Source organism: Danio rerio, chromosome 22, assembly GCF_052040795.2.
Source record: "Danio rerio strain M-AB ecotype USA chromosome 22, GRCz13ab, whole genome shotgun sequence".
In the NCBI taxonomy this organism is placed as follows: Eukaryota; Metazoa; Chordata; class Actinopteri; order Cypriniformes; family Danionidae; genus Danio; species Danio rerio.
Window position 1 is genome coordinate 1,600,497 of NC_141042.1, and position 25,154 is coordinate 1,625,650.

Sequence of the window (25,154 nt, forward strand, 5' to 3'; positions counted from 1 at the left end):
TTACTGTAAGATGACAGCAATGGCCTTAAACACCCAGCAGGCATAAGACGTCAGATTGACGTTGTACCCCGCTGTCATGGAGACGTTGGATTTTGTTTGGAAATTAAAATGATATTGACGTCAGAATCAATGTGAAGGTCAGGCCAACGTCCAACTTAAAACCAACCAAATATCAACGTCTGATGATGTAGCTTGACGTTGTAGGGACGTTACCAGTATGATGTCTATCACACGCTGGATTTTGGTTGCCATACCTGAGGAATAAATGTCAGTAATTGATGTCAATATGATGTGATGATATGTTGGCTCGACAATGGATTTTCGTCACTTTCCAACACAACCTAAAATAAACCAAATATCAACATCATTTGACGTTGTTATTGGACATCAAAATAATGCTGTTCTTAGACGCTGGCTAGACACTGAATTGTGGTCACCTGACATCACAACCTAAATCTAACCTAATGTTAACACCTTGTGACATTGTGTGCCTGCTGGGCAATAACTAGATGCACTACAGAATGTTACGTTTACAGACGTCAACAAATTACATGTAAATGCATCAGCTTTTTACAGCGTAATACTCACGACTCACTACTCTTGAGTACTTTAAAAAGGGCTTTTTACTCATACTTTGTGTAATATTTGCAGCATATACTTTTACTCTACTTACATTTTTAGGCAAGTAATGGTACTTTTACTTGAGTATGATTATTCAGTGCTCTTTCCACCACTGCAATTGGGCAGCTATATCAGACTTTAACTTGGTTGTTTGGCACTGTTTTAATTTATTAAAATGTGAGTCCAGTTTAGTGTTTACAGTGAAGCATCAGGTAGGGGACATTATTTACCCCACTTCAGCTTTCCTATTGTTTTAGATTTACTTTATAAACAGATTATAACACAGTTGCGGTCATATTTAATGATGTATTTGGTAAAAATAGTGAGAATTAGGTCGAAAGAAAAAACTTTTAAAGCTTAAATCTACCCCACACGGTACCGACTCGTCTATGTTTTGGTCCTGCATATATTCTGCCGTCATGACAACCGTCTCCCGCTTGTGACGGAAAAACAACATTCGCCGAGCAATACAGACAGCCAATTAGCACTCGCTGAGCAACACAGGCAGCCAATCAGAGCTCGCTGAGCCACATACAAGCATCCAATCGGCGTTCGCTGAGGAACTTGCAGGCAAATATCCCGCCCTCGGCGCTTTTTATGAGGTGGAGAGAGAATTCATTTATCGGAGCGCGGCTGAGGGACAAACTTTGTTTCATGTATAAGTCCACTAATGTTTCGAGAGTTGTGTGTTCATTTAAAGTAAGTGTTGTTTTTCCGTCACCTGTAACGCTCGTGAGTGTGATATGCTTAACTTTGCTGCCGATAACTTAAGCGGTTTTGATCTGCTTTGACTCATGTAAACAATGCTAATATAGTTAGCATCCAGTGAATAGCGTATATTCATTCACAGTTGCTTATACTAATGTGATTTATGTACATTTTACTTAAGGACAGTGAGAAAATGAGGGATCTAGAAAAATCCTTAAAAGCTGGAGAAACTGAAGAATGAACAGGTTGGTGTTTATTCCTGATTGTTCATTAATGAGGCTGAAGAACATAAAAAATAAGTTAACAGTTCATCTGATTCATTTAAGAATAGAAAAAACCCACAGATAAATAAATACAGTGTATTCTCAGGGTAAACATTTGTTCTTTTATTTTCATGTATACAACATTTATTATCATAAAATTAAACAAAATGTCATCTGCTTTGATTTATTTTACAATTATATCAAATATCGTTCAGATTATTTTTGCACAAAACTGGGCCCATGTTTATCGCGCTTCTGAGAATTGCTCATAAGAACAGTGCTAATAAAGAAATCAAGAGTTAAAAGTTCTAGCTAAAGCTGTGTTTTACTTAAAAGTTACTTATTGTGCTGCTAGGAAGAGGAAATTAACAGTTTAATTCAATTCAATTAAATAATTAAATTTCGATTTAATTAAACTGAAGAAAATTTACTGAAGATAGTTTGCAGTTTTATAGCAGAAGGGCTTCCAGGGCCGTTGCTAGACATAAAGCTTACAGCTCCTGCAAAAAACAACTATATATATATATATATATATATATCAGGCCCGGAGGACTGGGAGAATTCCCGGTGGGCCGGTCCATTTTTTTGGCCGCGAGGGCCGGTGTCCCTAGCTCCAGAATCTGTTGCTCTCAGCAGTCACACTTTAAAAAAAAATTTATTTATTTACTTGACCACAGCCTTCTTATTCATTATTTTACCGCAGCTCTGCTCTTTTTATCTATTTTCTTGTAGCCTCGTGAGCAAGATGCAGCCTGCAGGTTAATGATGATATACCTAGATAAGTCACCATTCTATGTACAGCTATTGTGGTACAGTGGTCAGCACGTTAGGTTATGATGCCACCAACCTGGGTGAGCAACACACACACATATATATATATATATATATATATATATATATATATATATAAAATTTACCCTCCTTTGATTTTTTTCCCCCCGAAATGATGTTTAACAGCGCAAGGACATTTTCACAGTATGTCTGATAATTTTTTTAATTCTAGAGAAAGTCTTGTTTGTTTTATTTCTGTAAAAAAATGCAGTTAAAAAAAAAAATCAATTTTAGGGTCAATATTTTTAGCCCCTTTAAGCAATTTTTTTCTAGACTGTCTGCAGAACTAACCACTTTTATAAAATAACTTGCCTAATTACTCTAGCATAACCAGTTAACTAATTAAAGTTAAGCCTTTAAATGTCACTTTAAGCTGTATAGAAGTGTCTTAAAAATATCTAGTCAAATATTATTTACTGTTATTAGAGACGAGTCATTAAATCTATTATGTTTAGAAATGTGTTGAAAAAAATCTTCTCTCCGTTAAACAGAAATTGGGGAAAAACATTAACGGGGGGCTAATAATTCTGACTTCAACTGTATATTATGTTGAATGGGAAAAAAAGTTGTTGTTTTTTACCCTGACATTTAAAAAAATAATATATTTTAGAGCAGTAATTACAATACCGTGATATTGTGAAACCGTGATCTTTTTACCGTCTGAATCTTATACCGGCCTATGCCTAGTCCTCACCAAGCCATTCGACGTTGCTGTTTACACGTTCTCCCTGTGCTCACGTGGGTTTCCTCCCACCGTCCAAAAACATGAAACTTAAGTTAATTGACTAATCCAAATCCGCACCATAGACATTGTAAGAAAGTTAATGAGATCGTCTTGAAGAAAAAAAATAAGTTTTATTTTAGAAAAGTAGTGTCAAAGTGGAGACAACACTTCGGATTCATCGGAGTTGGAATTGAATGCCGATCATCCTCCGTTTAAACATCTTATGCTGTTTCTTTCCGCTTAACATGTTATTAAGCTTTCACTTCAAATGTAAATTAAGAATAGCAATCCCAGAACTTTCGGTATACCCGCTTAACATGTTAATATGCTTTCGCTTTGAATGTAAATCGAGAACAACAATAAAAGTGATACTCTTCCGTTCCCAGATCTTAAGTAGACTTTCAGGTGAGAATACCAACTGTTATGATAAATGAGTTTAAACAGAGATCCTTTTGGTCAGCAGATAGTTCTTGATGGCTCGCTGCCATGCTACAAGAAGTAAATTATCATTCCAAAGACATTTTTTAAATGCTTTTCTTGAGGAACTCTCCAGTCTGTAATAACTAAGCTCTTTGTGAAGAAAGGAGCATCAAACACTTGTGAAATAAAGTAGAAGTTGGGTCGAGGCAGACTAATTTCTTACAACATGCTCCTAGTGAGTAGTCATCTGTTCATTAGCTACTACAGCAGGGGAGTTCTCCAGATCTACCTGAGCTCAAACTCCCCTCTGTTTGTAATCGGGAGAGAGCCCCGGGCTCGAGGATCCTATGAGCTCAGGGCTCTCTCCCGGGACAGCATGCCAAACACGCTTCATAATCACTCATCAGCTAAGTGTGAACTCTTGAAGTATATATTATAGGGTATATGCCGAGCTAGTGCTGTTCCCATGCTGATATTCTTCCAGTGACCTGTTATTGTGAACTTTTTTCCATTTTATACGGATCCTTATATAGCATTGATGTTGTAATGTCATTAAAATACATTCAGTTAAATAAACTTTAGCATTTATTTGGTTGCTCAAGCGTTAAACGAGGCAAAAAACTGTTTACTCGCAGGCGCCCGTCAGAATCGGCAGGCTAACGCAGAAGCGTCATTAAATATACTAGGGTAAAGTAAATGCTCGTATTATAAAGATATGGCGGGGGAAATGTAATTTAATGCAGTGCTTCTTGTACAATCTGAGACCCACTTTAAATCGGAAATCACTCAGCTAGTGGAGATCGCTGTTTTTTAAAGAGAACAGACCTTAAACGCACCGGATTTTGCATTGGCATTCAATTCGCCGGAAGCGCTTAACCCAGGTTACTGACAAATTAAAAGTCCTATTAGCATGCTTTAGCATATACCCCATTACAGGGTAAAGTCTCGACTGTGTATTTGAAAGCGGTGGTTCTTTTGTTTTCCTTCTCTAGTGACTAGCTAGTGACGTTTGTCTGTAAACCAAAAGCGTTCAGCTGTGCGTCTGGCTCCGCCTTTTGGTACTCTTTGGAAAGGGTATGCAAAAAGTGGTATGGTACAGTTCGTTTTTTGATACTGACTGTGGAAATGGTCATAAACGCACACCGAAACAACCAGTGGAAATCAATACATCTCCATCACAAACCCCTACTGTCAACTCCTAACCACTTGAGAGTCCTCTGAAGCTTAAATATCTGGGAGATTAAAAGTGATTCTGAGCTTTACGAAATTGAAATGTTTGTAAGGAGATGAATTCTCAATATGTAAGACTTTGAGAAGCTTGATTTACCTTAGCTCTGATATTACTTTTGAGAAAGAAATATATGGAAATGAAGACTTCTCACTTCCCATTTAGCTCAGATAGTTCATGATTTCCTAAAAAAAACCTTTTCTACTCTGATTTCAGACTTTATTGAAGAGAGCGAAGATGATGAACTTGTAAAAGCCGAGAAAATCCTTCATTTATTGACTGAAGATATGTTTAATAATGAAAAGAAAAGACAAGAAATGTTTCACCTGCACTCAGTGTGGAAAGACTTTGAGATCCAAACAAAGTCTCCAGCTTCACATGAGGATTCACACTGGAGAGAAACCGTACACATGCACTCAGTGTGGGAAGAGTTTCAGACAATCATCAGCGCTTAAATCACACATGCTGATCCACACTGGAGGGAAACCGTACACATGCACTCAGTGTGGGAAGAGTTTCAGACATTTATCAAACTTCAAAAAACACATGCTGATCCACACTGGAGAGAAACCGTTCACATGCACTCAGTGCGGGAAGAGTTTCAGTAGATCAACACACTTTAATGAGCACATGATGATCCACACTGGAGAGAGACCGCACACATGTGATCGATGCGACAAAACGTTTTTGAGGGCTGCAGACCTGAAGATCCATCTGAGAGTTCATACAAAAGAGAAACCGTATTCATGCTCTGAGTGTGGGAAGAGTTTTGGACGTCAGTCAAGTTTAAAAGACCATCAGAAGATCCACACTGGAGTGAAAGAGTACGTGTGCTGTCAGTGTGAGAAGACTTTTATCACAGCTGGTTTGTTGAAACAGCATCAGAAGATCCACACTGGTGTGAGAGAGTTTATGTGCTTTGAGTGTCAGAAGACTTTTATTAGAGCTGAATATTTGAAACGGCACCAGATGATTCACACTGGAGAGAAACCGTACAGGTGTTCACACTGCGACAAGAGCTTCAGACAGTCGGGAACCCTGAACGCACATGAGAGGATTCACACTGGAGAGAAACCGTACACGTGTGATCAGTGTCTGAAGAGTTACACACGGTGGTCGCATCTTCAGAAACACATGAAAATCCACACTGGAGAAAAGCAGCACACGTGACATCAATGCAGCAAAACAGTTTCTCGTGTGTAACGAGTGTTTCACATCAGAAAACACTGGTGCTGCAGATGTGTGGATTCCTCTTGATTATTTGCTTCTTCATGATTACTGCATAAACCAGGATACAAACATATATTGTATTGATTTCAGCAGAGTAAAGGTCTGTGCACACCGAGACATTTTTTGCTCGCGTTTTCCGTCAACGTTTAACGCCTTGTGACTTTTAGCTGGTCATCTCAGCTAAGACCAGGCTGGAAATGGCTGGAAACGGCCAAAACCCCTCTAAAACCAGGCTGGTCAACCAGCTAAAACCAGCCAACCAGCCTAGGCTGGTTTAAGCTGGATTTTTCAGCAGGGTTAAAATATAAGATACATTATTTCTTTTGATAACACAGCAAATCAATGGTTGCCTGATGGTGATCAGAATATTAAGAAGTTGTTGACTGATGATTCTGGGTCTGGAAGTGGTACTCTCCCCTCTTCCTTCTGTATGTGCCATCAATTAGTCTCTTCGTGCTTTGTTTCTCTCTTTGAATTAGCAGGATTTGAATATGGGTAACATAAGACAGTCCAGTGATGTCATTTCGAACATGTTTAATAACAGCTTAACTGAACTATAATACACGGTCAAAAAACCTGTCTTGCTTCCATCTTCATGACACTTCTTCCTTCCCGGAAGTAACATCAGCATATGCTTTAAAAAAAAAAAATTATTACTTTTAGTAAAATATTTTAAAGTTTGCTTATTACATTATTATTAATTTAACATAAATAAAACAATGAGCTTATGGCTCTTATACCAGGGGTGTCAAACTCAATTCCTGGAGGGCCGAAGCCCTGCACAGTTTAGTTCCAACCCTTTTGGAACTGAGATTGACACCTGTGCTTTTTACCTTGCTCTTTCCTAGCTGTGTTTTACCCCTAGATTTAAGTGGGAACATAACACTAAGGAAAGTCCAGTTTGTTATTTGCCTATTAAATGACAATAGACTACAGTTTTTAATTTAAAACGTTAACAGATTCCATTTTTTTTCTATATTCTGAAAATGATGCAATAAATATGTATTTTAAAAATAAGTATTTCTCTAAATGTCTTTATTTAAATCGTCAGGAAATATTTTTATATCATATTTATATTAAAAAGTGTGAATATGAGAACCATCTGACAAGTTAATTAAGCTAAAAAAGTAGTGCTTAAAATGTGAAAATAACTTTTAAAGCATCAACAAGCGTTCTGAACACGAATCTTTTTTTTTTGTTGTTGCTGAAAGTGATTGACAAACAGGCAGCCAATCAGCTTTCGCTGAGCGACATACAGGCAGCCAATCGGCGTTCTCACATCAACGTGCAGGCAAATGTCCCGCCCACGGCGCTTAGAATGAGGTGGAAAGTGAATCCATCGGAGCGCTGCTGAATGACAAACATTGCTGTTTAATATCACTAATTTCACGGGTGATTTGAGTCTATTCAAGGTAATTGTTTTACTTTTGACATTTCTAACATTCGCCAGTGTGATGTGCTTCCATGTGCTGCTGATTATCTCGCAGTTTGGTCTGCTTTAGCTCATGTAGTTAATGCTAATATATTTAGCTTCAGGTAAATATTTGACATTTAAGTCATCCATAGTTGCTTATGCCAATGCTATCTCTGTACTAGGTCTGCAAGTTATTAGAAAAACATGACTTGAATTGTTTCTCTGCGATATGAACAACTAAATATTGCACATATATAGCCAGAATATATCCAGACAGATCACAGCAGATGTAATATGTGTCAGATAAAGCTGGCTAATGTTTATTCATTGTATATAACATAGTACTCAATTTTGAGTTGTGGTGACAAATAAACAAGTCTCTCGTATTTTAACTTACCGAACCCCCTGTGACGAGTTTTAGACTTAACCAGCAGTTTACATAAATGAGACTACTATTAACAGTAAGTGCTTTATACAACAATATTGTAATGTATCGTCTGTAAAAGCAACTTCCCCCATGTTTGTGACATAATCAAAATATAATGGTCATAACTGGAATATTCCCGTCAGTCTACAAATGAAGACGACCATCAGGAAGAAGTGAAATCTGAAAGACGAGATGAAGATGAGTGATCCAGAACCCTGCAGAATTAAAGAGGAGGAGGATGAGGAGCAGACAGGTTGGTGTTTATTCCTGATTCTTCAGTAATGAGGCTGATGAACAGTAACCGTACGTTCACACCGAAAGCGTCGAGAGCGTCAAAGTAGCCGGAAGTCATTCATTTTCAATGAGAGCCGACGGCGAGGAGCAGCACGGCGCATCTTCTCCGGCGTGGGCGTCCATAGATATATACACTAGATGTCGCCTGGCCTATTGTTGTCTATTGGACGGAATGCGTCAATAGCGCCGCCATCTTGCTACAGGGCAGCGCTCCTTTGAAATGAATGCGGGACCAAGGTACAGTGGAGGACTGTGGCCATCCAAAGCCAGAGATATACACATATACACATATATCTATGATCAGGAGTTTTCCTGGATGTTTAGTGTGTAATTTTTTTTTCTAATTACGAAAATTATAATTTTACATCACTTTTCTACATTGATGGATCAGTGACCGCACGGCCATTCCTGATAAAAAGCTTGTGTTTGTGTGTACAGAAATGTACTATTCACCCTCCCTGTTAAATGTGATCTAATCATGTCCTGAAACACAGCTCCTCTCCTGCTTTCACTTCTCATACTGACGGAGGGAGCGATTCGTTTGTGAATGAATCCCCCGAACGACTCTTTCACTAACGTTATACGACATTAATACAAGTTTCTGGCAGCGCAGCATCTCGTTGTCATATTTCTTTTGCATTGTTTGCTGATTTTATTCAACAAAACTAGCATAAGCCGAGTGTTTAGTGCGAGTTGGAGCTGCTTTGCCGTATGGTGAATGCAGTAAGAGACTGTTATCATCAATAACGTTACCTGATTAGCACAAAAGTACAGAACATACACAAACAGAAAAAAACTTAATATTACCTATGAAATGTTCTGCCTTTGTGCTTTGTTTTCTTTGTTTGCTCGTTACTACACCCGTAGACAGCGCTAAAGTCCCGCATCTTCACGTAATAACACTGTCTTGACTAGTGCAGTTGAATGACATTTGTGCTGGGAGCACTGTACCAATGTGGCGGCGCTATTGACGCATGCTCAGGGTCCCTATGCGATATCTAGTGTATATATCTATAGTGGGCGTCGAGGAGAGTTGAAATCATGTCAACTTTATGGTAATGAGCTATGACGCGGGTCGGCGGCAACCAATCAGAATGAAGACGTCCACCGCATAATAGGAGTTCAGAGAACACAGACCTGTGAACTTTGGTTCCGATCACAGTTGTTCCCAAGGGTTTGATGATTGCGGTCGCCGGATTTCCAATTATTTACCATGTTTTATTACAGGAACATGCATTAAATAAGTTACTGATGTGCAATAATGTTATATAAATTAATCTTAAAAAAGCGGGAATCTCACGCGACGTGAAAGTACAAAACAGTACTGCTGCTTCAGGATATTTCAGACATATGGACACATATTGGATAAATAGAGCAAAGCCACACCACACGCAACTCGATCTTCCATTGTTATATGAATTTGATAAGAGGTGCGCAACATTTTCACACTAGAAACATGTTTTATGCAAGAATGTAACTGATAAGCTGCAACGGCTCCTTTAAATACGAGATTAAGTTAGCGAGTTTTGACGCTCTCGCCGCCGGAGCTGAAGGCAGACAGCGTTGTCGCCAGAGCGACCTTGGACGCTCTCGCCGCTTTCGGTGTGTATGTACGGTAAGAGCTTTGAGCAGTTCATCTATTCAATTGTGCACTAGGAAAATATATTAAATAAACACACAGAAAATAAAAGTACACTATTAAAAAAAGTGTCTTTTATTCACTTCATTTTCTGAGAATTAAATGTATATGAATGAAGTCTTTTCACTTCACATTTTGCTCTGATTGTTTTAATAACTGAACCTTTCATCTTTGATTTCAGACTTTATTGAAGAGGATGACGAGGAGACGTTTGTGAAAGCTGAGAAAATCCCTCATTTATTGACTGAAGGTGTTTTTTTAATGCAAAGAGGAGACAAGTGTTTCACCTGCACTGAGTGTGGGAAGAGTTTGAGATCCAAACAAAGTCTCCAGTTTCACATGAGGATTCACACTGGAGAGAAACCGTACACATGCACTCAGTGTGGGAAGAGCGTCAGACAATCATCAGCGCTTAAAATACACATGCGCATCCACACTGGAGAGAAACCGCACAAGTGTGATCAATGCGGCAAGACATTTTTGATTCATTCACACCTGCAGAACCATCTGAGAGTTCACACTAAAGAGAAACCGTATTCATGCTGTGAGTGTGGGAAGAGTTTTGCAACGCAGTCCAGTTTACGAAAACATCAGAAGATCCACACTGGAGTGAAAGAGCACGTGTGCTTGGAGTGTGGGAAGACTTTTATTACAGCTCAGGCTTTGAAGAAGCACCAGAGGATTCACACTGAGGAGAAACCGTACAAGTGTTCATACTGCGACAAGAGCTTCAGGCGGACAGGAGACCTGAAAGTGCATGAGAGGATCCACACTGGAGAGAAACCGTACACATGTGATCAGTGTCTGAAGAGTTACACACACTTTAATCAGATTAAGACACACATGAAAATCCACACTGGAGAAAAGCAGCACACGTGACGTCAGTACAGCCAAGCATTTTCTCATGTGTAACAGGTGTTTCCTGTCTTCATTCAGCTTCTGTTGTTTAACTAGGTCAGAAAGGGGTTCAGAAATAAACTTGTGTCACAGTACAGGTATCTTGGAATCTCAGGCCCCTTTACACTAGTGCGTTTTAGTTTTAACGCGGCGTTTTAGAATGAAAACCAACAGCATCCACACTCGCGTCTCGGAACAACTCTCCGTCCACATGACGCTGGAATTATACTCGCGCCTGGCGCCGCATCGTGCACCTCCGCTGACTGCGCGCGCCCCTCGCGAAACGGCCGAGGCTTTTATACTCGCCACGTTCGCCATTGTGATATTTTTTAAAACGACAGTGGGCGGTCAATATAAACCCACCTTAAAATCAGACGGATAAACAGAGAAGTAGGAAGCTTCCGGAAGTACGTCATATCATATTGCCGTTCAATATTTTTAAACTAATTATTTGTGTTGTTTTTATAAATTATTTTAATGATTATAAGCATTTTTATAACCTTTAAGATTTTTTTTAAGCAAACTTTGATGCATCACTTGCTGTTGTCCATATCTCTGACAGTTTTACCTTTTAAAGTTTATTACAATATTAATCACAAGAAAACATGAGTTGCTCCACAAAAAATAAAACGCACACTTGCTAAAAAAATACAGATGTATTACAAATACAATCCAATAACATACGTTAGTGTAAAAGCCATGACTGGTGGAAAAACATATGCAGTAATTGTGTACCCGGGTCTCCACTTTTGCTATGATTTCTTTAGGCATAAACAAACTTATCCCTCAGGTTTTTTTTCTTCAATTTTTTTAACATAAACTTTCCTCTTTCCCTCTGCTGTTGTTAATAATAATTGGTCATCACTTGCTTTTGTTCATATCTCGCACAGTTAACCTATTACAATTTATTAAAATATTAATGACAGCAGAACATGAGTTGCTCTACAAATAAATGTTTTATTATCGCAAAAATAAAAGCAAAAAGAGCACACTTACTTAAAAATGCAGATTATAGATTTAGCCCGCTCCACAGTTCACACATTACTGTCTGGCTAGTTTCTGTCCTATTCTTATGCTAAAAAGGCAGTGATGGTCCAACATTCCTGACCATCATCAACAATAAAGCCCAGAGAAACAGGCCATCAGCATATTGTGCTTCTTTCCTGTAATCAAAAATAATTTAGTGACTTCATTATAGTTTTGTAACTATTAAATTGTTTTTAATACAAAATTAAACAAAATACATCAGTGCAAAACCTATGACTGGTGGAAAAACACATTCTGTAATTGTGTACATTTTGCCATGGCCTCTTTTGATTTTAATAATCTTATTCTTCAGGTTTTTCCAAATCTTTTAACAAAAACTTTCTCCTTTCCCAAGGCTGTTGCAATTTCTAGTCAAGAATTATTGATTATCTGGTTATCTCTCTGATCACGACTCATTAGATGTGTGTTCAGTCGTACTGTTTCAGATAAAATCTCTTCAAAGTGTTTCATGTTCAACTCAAATCAGTTGCGGCGGCGTGCGCACTCTTCGCTCGAGTCTCAAAAAATCCCCTGCGCACCGCCAGCTAAATCATGCCGCGCGCACCCAAAGCAAACCTCCGCAAACTCCACGATGATTCGCCGCGTGCACTCAAGCGATCAAGCGGACGCGTCGAGTATAAACAAGGTTTTACACTGCTGGAAACGCACATCACCTGACCACACACACATACTGGCATGCACTGCCGCATATCTACCCAGATGAGAGCTGTGCTGGTCGGACTGTTTATTAAGGATCTACCACTGAATCTAAGCTCACTATATTTGTTAAACGTGATATTTAAGTCATCTTGTTGTCTTTATCTAACGACATATTCCCTGACTTTGCTATTGTAAATCTATTATTGTTCTCAGGTAACGTGTTATGGCTGAGCGCAAAGAGAAGTTAATAATTAATGTAACCACGTACATTCTGTATATTGACTGATCGCTTGCCTTTTTTGGTAAAACTTATTGTACGTTATATTTTTATAATGGCCATTATTGACTATTAAAACTGATATTCAGCAAAAGTGAGGGCATGTTTCGTAGCAATGTTAAAGGCTCTGTTTTGATATAAATATGCACACAGTGACGATGACGCTCATATATGCAGCACGACGCCTCAACATATCTGCTGTCTGTTAAAATTATTAATATTAAAATGAAAATAGCAGTTCATTATATCATGTTTTCATTTTATTGTTAAGAAAGTGAAACAATGTACGTATCCAGGATGATGTGAATGGGGTTATACAGTACACTGTTCCTTTTGGAGATTTACAGACATGTCCTCGGGAGTCCATATAAAACTTGCAAAGTCTAAACTTAAAATGAGAGGATGCAGGCAGGACTGCCTAGTATTATGTACATTATTATGTATAGTATTAGAACTCCGTGTAGGCTACTTAATATTGAGGACAAGCCTCAATCAGAGAGGCGAATGTCTGTAGCCCTGTCTTCCGTTTTCTTTCAAATAGACTGGACAAAGAGTGATGAGCAGGCACCCACAGTCTTGCTGCTTTCAAGAGCTCAAAATTTGTCTTACTGTAGACAGCACCGGTTGCTTTCACTTTGAACAGATTATTAATTAGCCTAAAGTTAACCGTGTGCATGTGATCATCCTTTCATTATCACACGGTTTGTTTTTCACCTGCTTTCATTTGCTTACGGTTTTTACAATATTGCTTTAATGGGAGATTAAGGCCGTACTCACACTAGGTACAGTTGCCCCCGGGCCAAAGCACGCTTTTCCCCCCTCCTGTCTCCCCCGACGGCCCGCACTCACACCACAAATGGGCCTCAGCACTTTTACGTCATCGCTGCTGCGCTGTTCAGTGAGAAGCGCTCTCTCACTCAGCAGCACAGTGGAGATTTCTCTAGTTATATCGTTTCAGTCGTTTGACATGCAGTCAAATATTTCGCCAAACAGTCCTTAGGGATGCGGTGACACGCAGTCAGATATTTCGCCGAGCAGGTCCGCCACTTTTGGCGCTCATAAACAATCATAAAGCTCTCGTGCTGCAGGAATGAGGAGGTCTGCTGAAGGTGCAGCCGTCATGCTGTAAAGAGTTCTCGTCTTTAATAAACTACGGCAGTTTGCGTTCACTGAACAGTAAGAATGATTAATAAATCCATATGAAACAGCCCCTTAAAAGTCACGTCTCGCTTTCAGTTTTGAGCTCAAGTGAACCGGGCTCAGGCACACCTCTTCTAACCAGGCCTGGGCCGGCCAAGTTAGCAGTGCTTAAGCCAGATTCAGCGCACTCGCACTTCTCAAACGATCCGGGAAATGGGCCTAGGCACGGTACGGATGGCATAGTGTGAGTAGGCCCTAACTCTCCATTTATGTGTAGTTAACTGGTGATCCGAGAGACTTTTAGCCAGGACATATTACTGTTCACACAGTAACTGACTCTGAGTTAAAGTGACCTCTCTTTCAGAAACAGGCTTGACTTACCCTGCTTTCTCGAGTTTAACAAACCTGCCATTTTGAAACGTAAAACCCAGAGTTTCTCTCATTTCAGGGTTAAAATACTCTGAGTTTTCACTTAACCTCCTTTCTGAAACAGGCCCCTGGTGGAATGCATTGTCATACATGAATGTGGCCGAAAGTGGGCAAGCTCAAAACATTTCACACCTCGTTCAGACTTTGCACTGTCGCATCATAATAGCAGGTGTGAACAGGGCCTGAGCTCCTTCTTCAGTTCAGCTATAAATACTGGAGTATTCCCATCAGTCTACAAGTGAAGACGAGCATCAGAAGTGAAATCTGAAGGATGGTGAGAAGATGAGTGATCCAGAACCCTGCAGAACTGAAGAGGAAGAGGCTGAAACAGGTTTGTGTTTACTCCTGATTCTTCAGTAATGAGGCTGATGAACGATTCTGTGTAAAAACATTCATCACTTAGTTTAAGGACAAAACTATAGATTTGTTTTAAAGACGGACTGATAAATACAGTTTATTCGCAGTGGAAGGGAAGTAAGGACTGAATCTCAGTTGTGTTTTATTTCCATATTTAAACTCAGTTTGTGAAACAACATAAAACTAAACTGCACATGATCTGAGGAGATTGAGGGCCTACTCACACTATGCCATCCGTACCGTGCCCAGGCCCGTTTCCCGGATCGTTTGAGAAGTGTGAGTGCACTGAATCGGGCTCAAGCACGGTTCACTTGGCCGGCCCTGGCCCGGTTGGAAGAGGTGTGCCTGAGCGCGGTTCACTTGGGCTTTGGCGCGGTACGCTTGTGTGTGATCGCAAAACGCGCCAAAGCCCGAAAGCGAGACGTGACTTTTAAGGGACTGTTTGATATGGATTTATTAATCATTCTTACTGTTCAGTGAACGCAAACTGCCGTAGTTTATTAAAGACGAGAACTCCTCACAGCACCACAGCTGCACCTTCAGCAGACCTCTTCATTCCTGCAGCACGAGGGCTTTATGATTGTTTATGAGCGCCAAAAGTGGCGGATCTGTCCGGTAAAATATCTGACTGCGTGTCCCCGCATCCCTAAGGACTGTTTGGCGAAATATTTGACTGCATATCAAACGACTGAAACGATATAACTAGAGAAATCTCCACTGTGCTGCTGAGTGAGAGCGTATGGCAAGCCGTTTTAGCATTTAAACCTTGTTCTGACTATCCATAAATATATTTAGAGATATCTCTAATTATATTTTGACTAGTCATAATTATAATTGGACTAGTCAGAATGACAATTAGAGATATCTGCAATTACAATTGTACTAGTACGAAATCAGATTGGAGATATCTGCAAATATATTATGACTAGTCATATTCCTCTATTGACTTCCATTGAAAAATATTTTCAGATATCTCTAACTGAGTTTTGACTCGTCAAAAATCCAATTCAAGATATCTACAACTGTAATTCGACTACTAGTAAATTAATTAGAGATATCTTCAAATATATTTGTAAATATCTCTAAATATGACGAATTAAAGACATCTCCAAATGTATTATGACTAGTAAAAACTCAAGAGATATCTCTAATTACAATTGTGACGAGTCAAAACTCATTTAGAGATATCTGCAAATATTTTTCAATGGAATTCAATGGAGGAATATGACTAGTCATAATATATTTGCAGATATCTCCAATCTGATTTCGTAATAGTACAATTGCAATTGCAGATATCTCTAATTGTTATTCTAACTAGTCGAATTATAATTATGACTAGTCAAAATATAATTAGAGATATCTCTAAATATATTTATGGAGTCAGAGCAAAGATTTAAATGCTAAAAAGGTTTGCCATAGAAAGCGCTTCTGAACAGCGCAGCAGCGATGACGTAAGCGTGCCGAGGCCCGATATGGTGTGAGTGCGGGCCGTCTGGGGAGACGAGAGGGGGGACAAGCGTGCTTTGGCCCGGTTCGAGGCAACTGTACCTAGTGTGAGTACGGCCTTATTGTGCATTTATGTTTTGTTCAGGGTTTTAAACTCTTAATAAAAAAATCGTAATGTTACAAATAGGGCTGGGCGTTTTTTCCGATTAATTCGAATTTACGTTTTGACGACGATTTAATTTTATATTAAATCGAGAATTGCGATTTTTAAAAAATATATACATTTAATACATTATAATGGCACCAATTCGCTTTGGTTCACTCTCTGTATGTAGCAGGAAGCACACCAGAAGCGCCTCTCGGCGACGCGCCGCTCTGCACCACGCAGCGCCACGGATTTTAGAATTCTAAACCGGTTTCTATACACACACAGCCGCGCCACAGAGCGCCATCTGATTCGTTTCATGTTAAATATCATGTGAATGTGCGCGTTTGGTGTGTGATAGTTTAAACTGTCATGTGCCGCCGTGTCGCGGCGCTTCTGGTGTGCGACCTGCTTGACTGCCTGTTAAGGAGTAGGGGCAGGCTGCAGACTTGGATCCAGACAGATCTATGGCCCAAGCAGTTTTACGGCCCTGTTGTTCCTGTTGTGTCCAGTAGAGGGAGGCAGTACAGTATTATTTTAAACCTCCAGAACTTTATCACACCCAACCAAACGCGACACCATGAAGAGGCATCTATGTTAAATACGTGTTTAAAACATTAGCAAACATAAAACTTAAACCTATTTTTTTATTAGATTAAGGTCGAAACGAGTGTATGTCAACACAAACATATTGGTGTAGTATAACAGCAGTGTGTTAGTTTGACTCAATTTTAGCTAACTATGTGCAGGCCAGCTACATGCTCTACATCAACAAAAGAGTAAAAGAACTTTAACCTACATAAGAAAGTGTGTTATGTAGGCTAATTTTCTTTTACCTTTTTGTCTCAGCAAGAGAGTAATTATTATATATTTTATAATTATTTAAAGATATATATTTTCTCATAGATTAAACAATACACTTGCATGGTCTGGGTTGTCAGCCAAATCTACACATCAATTACACTACATTATTCCTCCACATTTGACTTTCTTAAATATTGAAATAAATCTAAACAGATCTGAAAATTTAATTGATTTTATTTTAAATTTTAAAATTGCATTACTTTCAATTACAATCAATATAATACAATCCTGTTCTAGTTTAAACAATTAAACTCATATATCTATAAATGCATAAAGAAACTCCCAATTATAAATGGTCTACTCATTTTTGTTCATATAGCCTAGCTATACAGTACATTTGATATATTACCAATGAAGTTTGCATTGCACATGCAATCATATTGTTTATCCCTTATTTTTTCATAATATTTATTGTAACAATACCTCTGCATTCTTATTAAAGCATATCATTACTCCATATTACACTGTATTGTTTGGTTATCATTTTGGTATTTTCAAAATGCAAATTTATATATAAACAATACAACAAATGCATATCTCTATATGAAAACGTATAGCTTGGCTACAATTAACCATTACAGTATCCAACAACTTGTGTTTTTAATTTTTTTAATTAAATGAATCTAAATTAATTTGCAATAGAGCTTTTGCAAATCTGGAATTATTTGGTGAGTGTATCAATTCTGCATATTTTATAGTGAGTTTATAACTCATTTTATGATACATTAATCTAGCGTTCATATTTAGCGTAATCTAATTAAAATTATATATATTTATTAACAGGATATTTTATAATCTGGGAGCGTTGACTTCAAATGTATTATGTGGTCATGTATCTTTCATCCCCCCCTACTGAACGCATTAGGAACAACAGGGGCGTAAAGCTGTGGGCCGTAAAACTTTTTTTTTTTTTGTTCTTCAAATATACTTTATTCTTTGTTAATGATTTTCAAAGAATCGTTTTCGCGAATCATGGATTTTGAATGCGTTGCCACAGCTTTCGCTTACGCTTCGCAAATTTTCGTTTGCTGTTTTTTTTTTTTTTTTTTAGATTTTTTTTTTTATTAACAAGAACCAGCATGTACAGTTACAGTTGTTTTGTTATACAATACAATCGCTTTACATTTCTTAACAAGAATGAAATAAGTGAAAAAAAACAGAGGAGAGGGTACATAATTATCAAATTACATACAAATATGTTTCGCACATTTTATAATTTTAGTTATTTACAAGAGTTAGTAATGCACTTTTTTTTTTTACAGGAAATGCACATATACAAACATTTTATGTAAAAATGTTAAAGGAGGAGCATATATTAATTGTTTTAATTGCTTTTCTATTTTAAGACTTGGAAATCACTTTTATATACATTTGAATCTCTTTTGTGGGCCGTAAAACTGCCTGGATCCAAGTCTGCAGACGCCCCATATAGCAGGGGTTTTCAAAGTGTGAGGCGCGCCTCCCCTGGGGGGCGCCAGAGCATGTCAGGGGAGGCGCGGGAAAAAATATAATATAATAAAAATATAATTATTAAGTTTAATTATTACATGTATTTTTTATTATATTTAAACGTTTTAATTAAATAAAGAAAAAAATAATACGTCAAATATAAGAAAACCTTTTTTACCCAGAAGGCCATAGCTGTGAATTCGCTTCTGTTTGGCAAGCCCGCCAATACAGGTATATGCCTGCTAATACAATGGGTCGGTTTCTGAGACCCACCCCGATTCAAAGCTGTAATGAAGTTCACGGCCCTTTGGCCGCCGGGAAGAAGGAGGCGGAGAACTGAAGCAGTTTTAAAGTGGTTTATTAATGACAGTGACGGCAGCTCCGTCTAAACCAAAACAAACGGATGGCAGATCCTCACGGAGACTGCCGTCAAACTGAAAGCAAAAGTAAAATATGTCCGGGTCCGGTCCTCCCTCGGCTTCCTCTGCCCTTGTTCCTCCTTTTATGATCCAGAGCTCCTTCCGTGGGATCTGAGGCAGGTGCGAACCGCAGGTGTATCCACTTACGCGGTGGCCTCACTCCGTTCCCACGGCGCTCGGCCACGCCCCCTAGCCACAAAAGCCTTCAAGTTCAGGGCTTAAACCCAAAAGACGACGATATGATGATCAGTATTTGAGTTTAGGATTTACGTGGACAGGACCAGCTGATGAACCACGACCTTTATGTGTTGTTTGTCAAAATATTTTGGCTAATGACAGCATGAGACCCACTAAACTTCCACTGTTTTGACTGGGATGGACAGTTCTTGGAACTGTTCTATTCATATTGAACCATCATCCTAGTTTTAAAAACGTTTTATTAAAATACTTGTTATAACTCTGTAAATAATTGCACTTTCATGCAAATGATGATAAAAGTGAGTTAACAGTCTGACATCTGTCTGTGTCTTTATATATATACTGTGTGGATATATATATATATATATATATATATATATATATATATATATATATGTATATATGTATATATATATGTGTGTGTGTGTGTGTGTGTGTGTGCGTGTTTGGGAGGAGGGGGGCGCCAATGGATAAGTTGTGTCAAAAGGGAGGCCCACTGTCTTAGACTTTGAAAAACCCTGCCATATAGTGTTAAAGCGTGAAGTCATGTAGGATTTTACTTGTTGCATTAGTCTGAGTCACGTCTGTGTGGATTGTCAAGACATTCCCTCATCAAGTCGATAAACTCGATCTCAACATGTATGAAGGATGTAAAAGCCTGCCATGTGAAAAACCGCGCCGATCTTTTGGTTTGAACACGAGCAGAGGTGAGAGACTGTAGCAGTGAAAATGAAAGTAGCCGCGCCCATGACGTCATTTAGCGGACCTGGTTGAAAACCAGACAAATCAGGCAGCATAATACAGAGAGTAGAGCAAAGCGCATCAAATGATCGATATTTAAAAGGGGAAAAAGAAAAACAGATTAAATATATTATTTTATATTAGACACACATCTGGTGCTTGTATTTGCTCCTGCTATACGTCCACAACTTCACACACTGGGTTAAATTAGGCTTTGCAGTTTCCATGTTCAGTCCTTTTCTTCCACTGTATCTTTTTAAGAAAAAGGCAGCAGCTTCACAACCTGACATTCAATCAGAAGACAAAGTCAAAGCCGAGCTGACAGCCAATCTTTCCTAGACTCAGCAAAACTTGCAAAAAACACCTCTGTATTTCTGGAACTGCAATATTTACACAAATATTTCTTATTCAAATCTTCAGCAACACTGTTTAACTTGTGAATTTGTTTTATATTTATTTACACCTTGTGTTTTTGTATGACATGGCCATTAAAAATACAATGTTCCTTAACCAGATGGTTTAAGTTACTTATAAAGAGAGTGTTACTTCAGTCATGTTGTTGTAATGTTGAGAAGACTAGTAACACAATAAAAAAATCGAAATCGAAATCGTGAATCGGTCAAACTTCATAAAAAACCTAGATTTTATTTTTTTTGCCAAATCGCCCAGCCCTAGTTACAAACCTGGTGTGGGTGTTAGAAAGGGATTTTGTTTCTGTGTCTGTTCACTTCGCTCTGACTTTGTAAGACTTTCTGAAAACCTTCATTTACTCTGATTTCAGACTTCATTGAAGAGAACGAGGAGCGTGACGGTGATGAACTTATAAAAGCCCAGAAAATCTCTCATCTACTGACTGAAGGTGTTTTCTTAATGCAACGAGGAGACAAGAAATGTTGCACCTGCACTCAGTGCGGGAAGAGTTTGGCATCCAAACAAAGTCTCCAGTTTCACATGAGGATTCACACTGGAGAGAAACCGTACACATGCACGCAGTGCGGGAAGAGTTTCAGACAATCAGCACACTTTAAACAACACAAGCTGATCCACACTGGAGAGAAAACACACACATGTGATCGATGCGGCAAAACATTTCTGACTGCTACAGAGCTGAAGATCCATCTGAGAGTTCACACTAAAGAGAAACCGTATTCATGCTCTGAGTGTGGGAAGAGTTTTACACAGCAGTCAAATTTAATGCAGCATCAGAAGATCCACACTGGAGTGAGAGAGCACATGTGCTTTGAGTGTCAGAAGACTTTTGTTAGAGCTGAATATTTGAAACGGCACCAGATGATTCACACTGGAGAGAAACCGTACAGGTGTTCACACTGCGACAAGAGCTTCAGACAGTCGGGAACCCTGAACGCACATGAGAGGATTCACACTGGAGAGAAACCGTACGAGTGTTCACACTGCGACAAGAGATTCAGTCAGTCAGGAAACCTGAAAGCACATGAGAAGACTCACACTGGACTTTCACATGTTTGTCTCATCTTAAGAGACACATGAAGATCCACACTAGAGAAAAGCAGCACACGTGACATCAGTGCAGCTAAACAGTTTCTCGTGTGTAACGAGTGTTTGACCATCAGAAAACACTGCCGTGAGAGATTAAGTGTAAAGTAAATCCGTCTGTCTTGAGTATTTGCTTCTTTAATAGCTTTGTTTTATTTGATGTTCGTCTCCATGATCACAGAAATGGTCAGGATACAAACATACATGTTACTGATTTCAGCAGAGAAACATTAAATTCAGGATATTAGAACACTATTGATCAATGTTTACTTTTAAGTTTGTTAAAGGGCCATGAAACCCCCTCGTTTCAGCAGGGTGTTTTCACACCTCTACTTTGGAAAAAGTCAGAAAAGTGGGCGTGTCCAGCTCTGTTTAGGGGGGAGTGTCGGAGGAAGAAAAGTGGGATGGTGTGGGAGTGTCTATTTGGGCACAGTCAAAATACACACAAACACACAGGAGAAAGTGATGGTGTTTAACCTACATGGACATCTGTAGTCGAATTATTTGCCAAATTATTAAATGGTGGACTTTAACTGCAGTTTGGCTCTTTCATTCAGGGAATTCATTCATGTTCCTCACGACAAATGAGATATTTGATTCGAGGAGCTGCTCTAAGCGTGTATTTTTCATGCAATGTTTGATACCGCACGGCGAATGAGAGAAAAAAACCTCTGCATTTCCCGGAAACTTAGATGCACACGGCAGGTAGTGTCAGAAAGCCGCGTGTGTTATTCCGGTCACAAACTGCGGTAAAAACCCTACACGAGGTTAAAGTTTGGTTGTGGTGCTAACATGTTTACACTCAGTGCAATAGTTAACTTAGTTCGATACGAACAAACTGAATAAACAAAGAGCACTGGTCGCTCACTTACCAAATCTGTAGAGTGAAGGAATAAAATTACAGTCTAATGCTTCTTTTGAATTATATATATGTGCTCATGCTTATTTTGCATATGTATATGTGTTTGCTTGAACCATGATAATCTAATGAGTCCACGCAGTGATATGATGAGACATTCGGTTTGACCTTAAAATGAGACAGGAACTTTCCACCCCTATAATGTCAAATAACTAAATCTGTAACAGACAAGTCTTGCAGAAAGTCCCTGTCTGGGTTTCAGCTGTGATGTGTGACTTTTCTACACAGAAAGGAGAACTGGAGCAGATGAGGAAAATATTGCTTTATTGTCTTACTAATCACTCTTTTCTTTTGATATATTTTTGCTATTGGAGGAATATACTCCCATTTGCCTCACTATTCATTATTTACAATATGTGTTTTTGTCAGATATGATGATGTCTCCTGATATAGCGTACTTCTACTTAACTCCTGTTATAATGCGTTTCTAACTAACTGCTAAAACCACAAGAGCTGTGTGTGGGTGCTGGCTGGAGACAGAGCTGCAGAGGGGCTTCCTCTAGATGGGTGCATACACAGGTCAAGAGTTCATAGACAGGACTAGGAGGAAAAGCAGATGTGGTAGATGCAGCATTTGTATACTGCTCTCTGTGTATGCGTGATGTTTGATGCTTTAATAAAATTGATATTATCCTGATAATTCTATAAGGAAGTTATGATGCTCAGCTGTGCTTTGATGATTTTTTGCTACAGTTGCTTGCTGCACCCCAGATGTCAGTAGTGTCAAGTATGTCAAGGAGAAGTGATACTTTCACCTGCCCTTTTGTTTCTGTGTGCAGAGGTATCTCTGTGTGCTGACCACAGACTTTTGAGAGATGATTCTGCCTGAAAACAGCTGATGGCAACAATAGAGATTGGGGGTAACTGATCAGAGGAGTGGCCAAAAAGATTGAACGCTGCTGATGGATAAAAGGAGGGAGTCGAGAGAGTTCGAGAGCTTTTGGACATCCAGACTGCTTGGCTGACGGTTCTTCAAAAGCCCAGGATCCTGATCTTCGCTTTATTCACTTATGCTCGATAAATAAATTCATTGATTTTGATTAATTGACTCCTGACCGATTATTGAATTGGGGTGGACTAAGGCAAGTGAGAAATAGTCCAACAAGAGACAGGACAATCACCAGCAACTAGAGCCGCGTCTTTATGAAGAGAAGACTACAAGCGAATCCAGATCTCAGCGTTTGCAGATGAGAACAGCTCTCAGGTAAACAATGTTCCTCCTTAGACACGTAAGTTATTGTTGTTGAGCGTCGCGTACACTGTTAATCCACACGTGACTCCAGCTGAGCTCTCACAGAGAGAAAATGAAAACAAAACTTCACTGCAGCAAACTATAAAAGCAACACTTCACGCTTGTTTTGCCAACACAACGTGGCGTCTCTGCCGTCTAAACACTGTGACAGTAATGAATATTAATGAAGTTGCACAATAGAGCGCGCTGATTGGTTTGACCCAACCCTTACTCATGCATTAATGCATCACACTGTAAGACGTAATAAGACACACTCTGGCACAGACGTCCAGTCTGCACGCTGGAATACACGCTATTATGTCATGACCGTGACGCAGCTTCAAAAATTCGTTTTAAACCGGAAGTACGAATTTGCTTGAAATAACGCAAAAACAACCAATTTACACTTTTTAGTGAAATATAGGTGTCCTAATAGTGTTTTTAGCAGTGTGGGACACATATACCACTGTCAACAGCTCAACACACGTGTTTTGGTGTTTCGTGACCCTTTAAAGGAGTTCACACAGCTCAGCATCACTGAAACGTTCAGATATATCCGAGCTAATATTAACCTGTATTACTCAGCATTCTGAAATGCTCCATTCTGATTGGTCAGTTGATATATTCGGTTAAATGGGGTATATGCCGAAGCATGCTAATAGGACTTTTAATTTGCCAGTAACCTGGGTTAAGCGCTTCCGGCGAAGTGAATGCCAATGCAAAATCCGGTGCGTTTAAGGTCTGTTCTCTTTAAAAATCAGCAATCTCCACTAGCTGAGTGATATCCGATTTAAAGTGGGTCTCAGATTGTACAAGAAGCACTGCATTAAATTACATTTCCCCCGTCATATCTTTATAATATGAGCATTTACTTTACCCTAGTATATTTAATGAAGCTTCTGCGTTAGTCTGCCGATTCTGATGGGCGCCTGCGAGTAAACGGCTTTTTGTCTCGTTTTACGCTTGAGCAACTAAATAAATGCTAAAGTTTATTTAACTGAATGTATTTTAATGACATTACAACATCAATGCTGTATAAGGAACCGTATAAAATGGTAAAAAGTTCACAATAACAGGTCACCGGAAGTGTATTAGCATGGGAACAGCACTAGCTCGGCATATACCCTATTTGTCACCATCCATTGTGTAGCTACTGTATATCCGACATTAGTGTGGTTGGAGATTACCATCTCCATGAAAATGTGACTTGCGCCATCTTTGATTCATTTCGCCTCAGTTGTGTTGTGGTATCAGGTCGGATTGTGACTGGGACACTTTATTTATTCTTTAACCACACTTCAGGTTTCTTATTGTCTTCGATTTACTTACAATCAATTATTTAGAGTTTGTCCTTGACATTATCTAGCGAGTTGTCCTTTTCTGTGATCTCAAAATTTAAGGTCTAACATGCGTCCATAACACTATTGTGAGGATATGATGTGTTTGGTTTAAAAAGCGAGTGTCCTACGAGTAGAGTATCTTTAAAATCATAAATAAATGTAGATCTTGGATATTACATTACCGATCGTGATTCTGCAGTCTGCATGTGGTCTATAATCTTGTTTCTACATTAAACTTTTTATCCACCAAATTTATTTTTTTTGCCCCTCCATAATCCCAGGTGAAAAAAATATATAACTAA

General features: G+C 38.9%; 4 protein-coding genes across 7 annotated transcripts in view; all 4 read left to right on the plus strand.

Moving 5' to 3' along the window:
* LOC147838311 (uncharacterized) overlaps nucleotides 1-25,154 on the plus strand; it is a 441,300-nt gene that overhangs the window by 300,408 nt on the left and 115,738 nt on the right. The gene's annotated exons all lie outside the window — the stretch shown is intronic.
* On the plus strand, nucleotides 1,219-22,926 carry LOC147838315 (uncharacterized). Of its 4 annotated transcripts, XM_087303794.1 has the most exons (6): nucleotides 1,219-1,320; nucleotides 1,511-1,574; nucleotides 5,012-7,437; nucleotides 8,010-8,119; nucleotides 9,981-10,714; nucleotides 20,629-22,926. In XM_087303794.1, exons 4-5 carry the CDS (start codon nucleotides 8,059-8,061, stop codon nucleotides 10,676-10,678), a joined length of 759 nt encoding a protein of 252 aa, XP_087159920.1. In that variant the 5' UTR covers nucleotides 1,219-1,320; nucleotides 1,511-1,574; nucleotides 5,012-7,437; nucleotides 8,010-8,058; the 3' UTR covers nucleotides 10,679-10,714; nucleotides 20,629-22,926. The 4 variants fall into 4 exon arrangements, with proteins under 4 accessions (XP_087159920.1, XP_087159919.1, XP_087159917.1 ...); XM_087303793.1 differs by lacking the exon at nucleotides 20,629-22,926 and having other exon boundaries at nucleotides 9,981-12,904; XM_087303791.1 differs by lacking the exons at nucleotides 8,010-8,119; nucleotides 9,981-10,714; nucleotides 20,629-22,926 and having other exon boundaries at nucleotides 5,012-7,039.
* Nucleotides 14,434-25,154, plus strand: part of zgc:113336 — a gene marked incomplete at its 5' end in the record, with an annotated part of 111,634 nt that continues 100,913 nt past the window's right edge. The window contains 1 exon segment of the mRNA NM_001013489.2: nucleotides 14,434-14,485.
* The window catches only part of si:ch73-138e16.6, a 28,816-nt gene continuing 18,126 nt past the window's right edge, over nucleotides 14,465-25,154 (plus strand). The window contains exons 1-2 of the mRNA XM_087302247.1: nucleotides 14,465-14,559; nucleotides 20,629-23,485. The gene's annotated coding sequence lies outside the window, so the exon portion shown is untranslated. The remainder of the gene's footprint in view (nucleotides 14,560-20,628; nucleotides 23,486-25,154) is intronic.

What these genes read in the sequence shown, in the direction of transcription:
- LOC147838315 (XM_087303791.1), top strand. Translation starts at nt 5,093, where the DNA reads ATGAAAAGAAAAGACAAGAAATGTTTCACCTGCACTCAGTGTGGAAAG.